This window comes from Neltuma alba, unplaced genomic scaffold, assembly GCF_004799145.2.
Source record: "Neltuma alba isolate B1F8T4 unplaced genomic scaffold, ASM479914v2 tig00010331_pilon, whole genome shotgun sequence".
Lineage (NCBI taxonomy): Eukaryota > Viridiplantae > Streptophyta > Magnoliopsida > Fabales > Fabaceae > Neltuma > Neltuma alba.
This window is the reverse complement of record NW_021635242.1, coordinates 306,352-307,417: the sequence shown is the minus strand read 5'-3', so window position 1 is coordinate 307,417 and position 1,066 is coordinate 306,352. Positions and strand designations below refer to the sequence as shown.

The 1,066-nt window shown below is 41.2% G+C and overlaps 1 protein-coding gene across 1 annotated transcript; it reads right to left on the bottom strand.

Moving 5' to 3' along the window:
• Positions 1-317: 317 nt before the first annotated feature.
• LOC114755751 (uncharacterized) lies at positions 318-659 on the bottom strand. The gene has a single exon (XM_028944625.1). It carries the CDS (start codon positions 657-659, stop codon positions 318-320), a length of 342 nt encoding a protein of 113 aa, XP_028800458.1.
• Positions 660-1,066: the final 407 nt, after the last annotated feature.

The window sequence follows — 1,066 nt, the reverse complement described above, 5'->3', positions numbered from 1 at the left end:
CCCTAGCAACAAGAACCCTCTAACTTAAACCAAAACCACCCCTAAAATAGCACAGTTCAGCAATCATCGACCAGTAAACAGCAAACGGTACCACACAGGCCAAAACTTGGAGCAAAACAGGGGAGGATAGAAGAAAACAAGGGAACACACTAACAGTAAACAACAAAGAGCAAACAAAACGAACTACAAAAACAAAGGATAGCTACACTATTAGAGAGTTTCCTCCCTCACACAAATCCAACAATTCAAACAACAAATGATATCACCAGCAATCTCAAACTGATAGAGGATAAGGAGAGGAAAGAAACAACTTGGGGTTACGTTTTTGCAGGCTTGCCATAGAAAAGCTTGAGGAGGTGTCCATTGGCTAGATGTGTAGTGCCGTTCTTTTCATCTTTGAGCTCAAAAGCTCCATAGCCAAGGACCTTTGTTATGATGTAAGGTCCATTCCATCTTTCTTTCAACTTCCTGTCTCCAAACTTGAATCGGGCTTTGAATTTAAGGACTTTGTCACCAAGCTTGAAACTTCTCCTCAATATACTACTGTCGTGGATGGCCTTGTACTTTTCTTTGTACATCCGGGAATTGTCATAGGCTTCTCGTCTCAGTTCTTCTATCTCTTGAAGCTGAAATAGCTTTTCCTTGCTAGCTTTGTCCATTTCCTAGTTGCATGTCGAAACAGCCCAATAAGCTTTATGCTCCAGTTCCACTGGTAAGTGGTATGATTTTCCATAGACAAAGCAGTATGGAGACATCTCGATAGGGTTCTTGAATGCAGTTTGATAAGCCCACAGCACATTATTAAGCTTCAAACTCCAGTCTTTTCTTGAAGGCTTTACTATCTTTTCCAAGATCCACTTAATTTCCTAGTTGGACACCTCTGCTTGGCCATTTGTTTGAGGGTGATAGGCAGTATAGGTTTTATGTGTGACCCCATATTTTACAAGTGGGCTACTGAGAAGCCTATTGCAGAAGTGGGTTCCTTGATCACTCACTAAATGTAACACCTTACGTTTACGACCTTATATTGTGCCAAGTTAAGACATTCGGAAGCGCAATTTAAGGT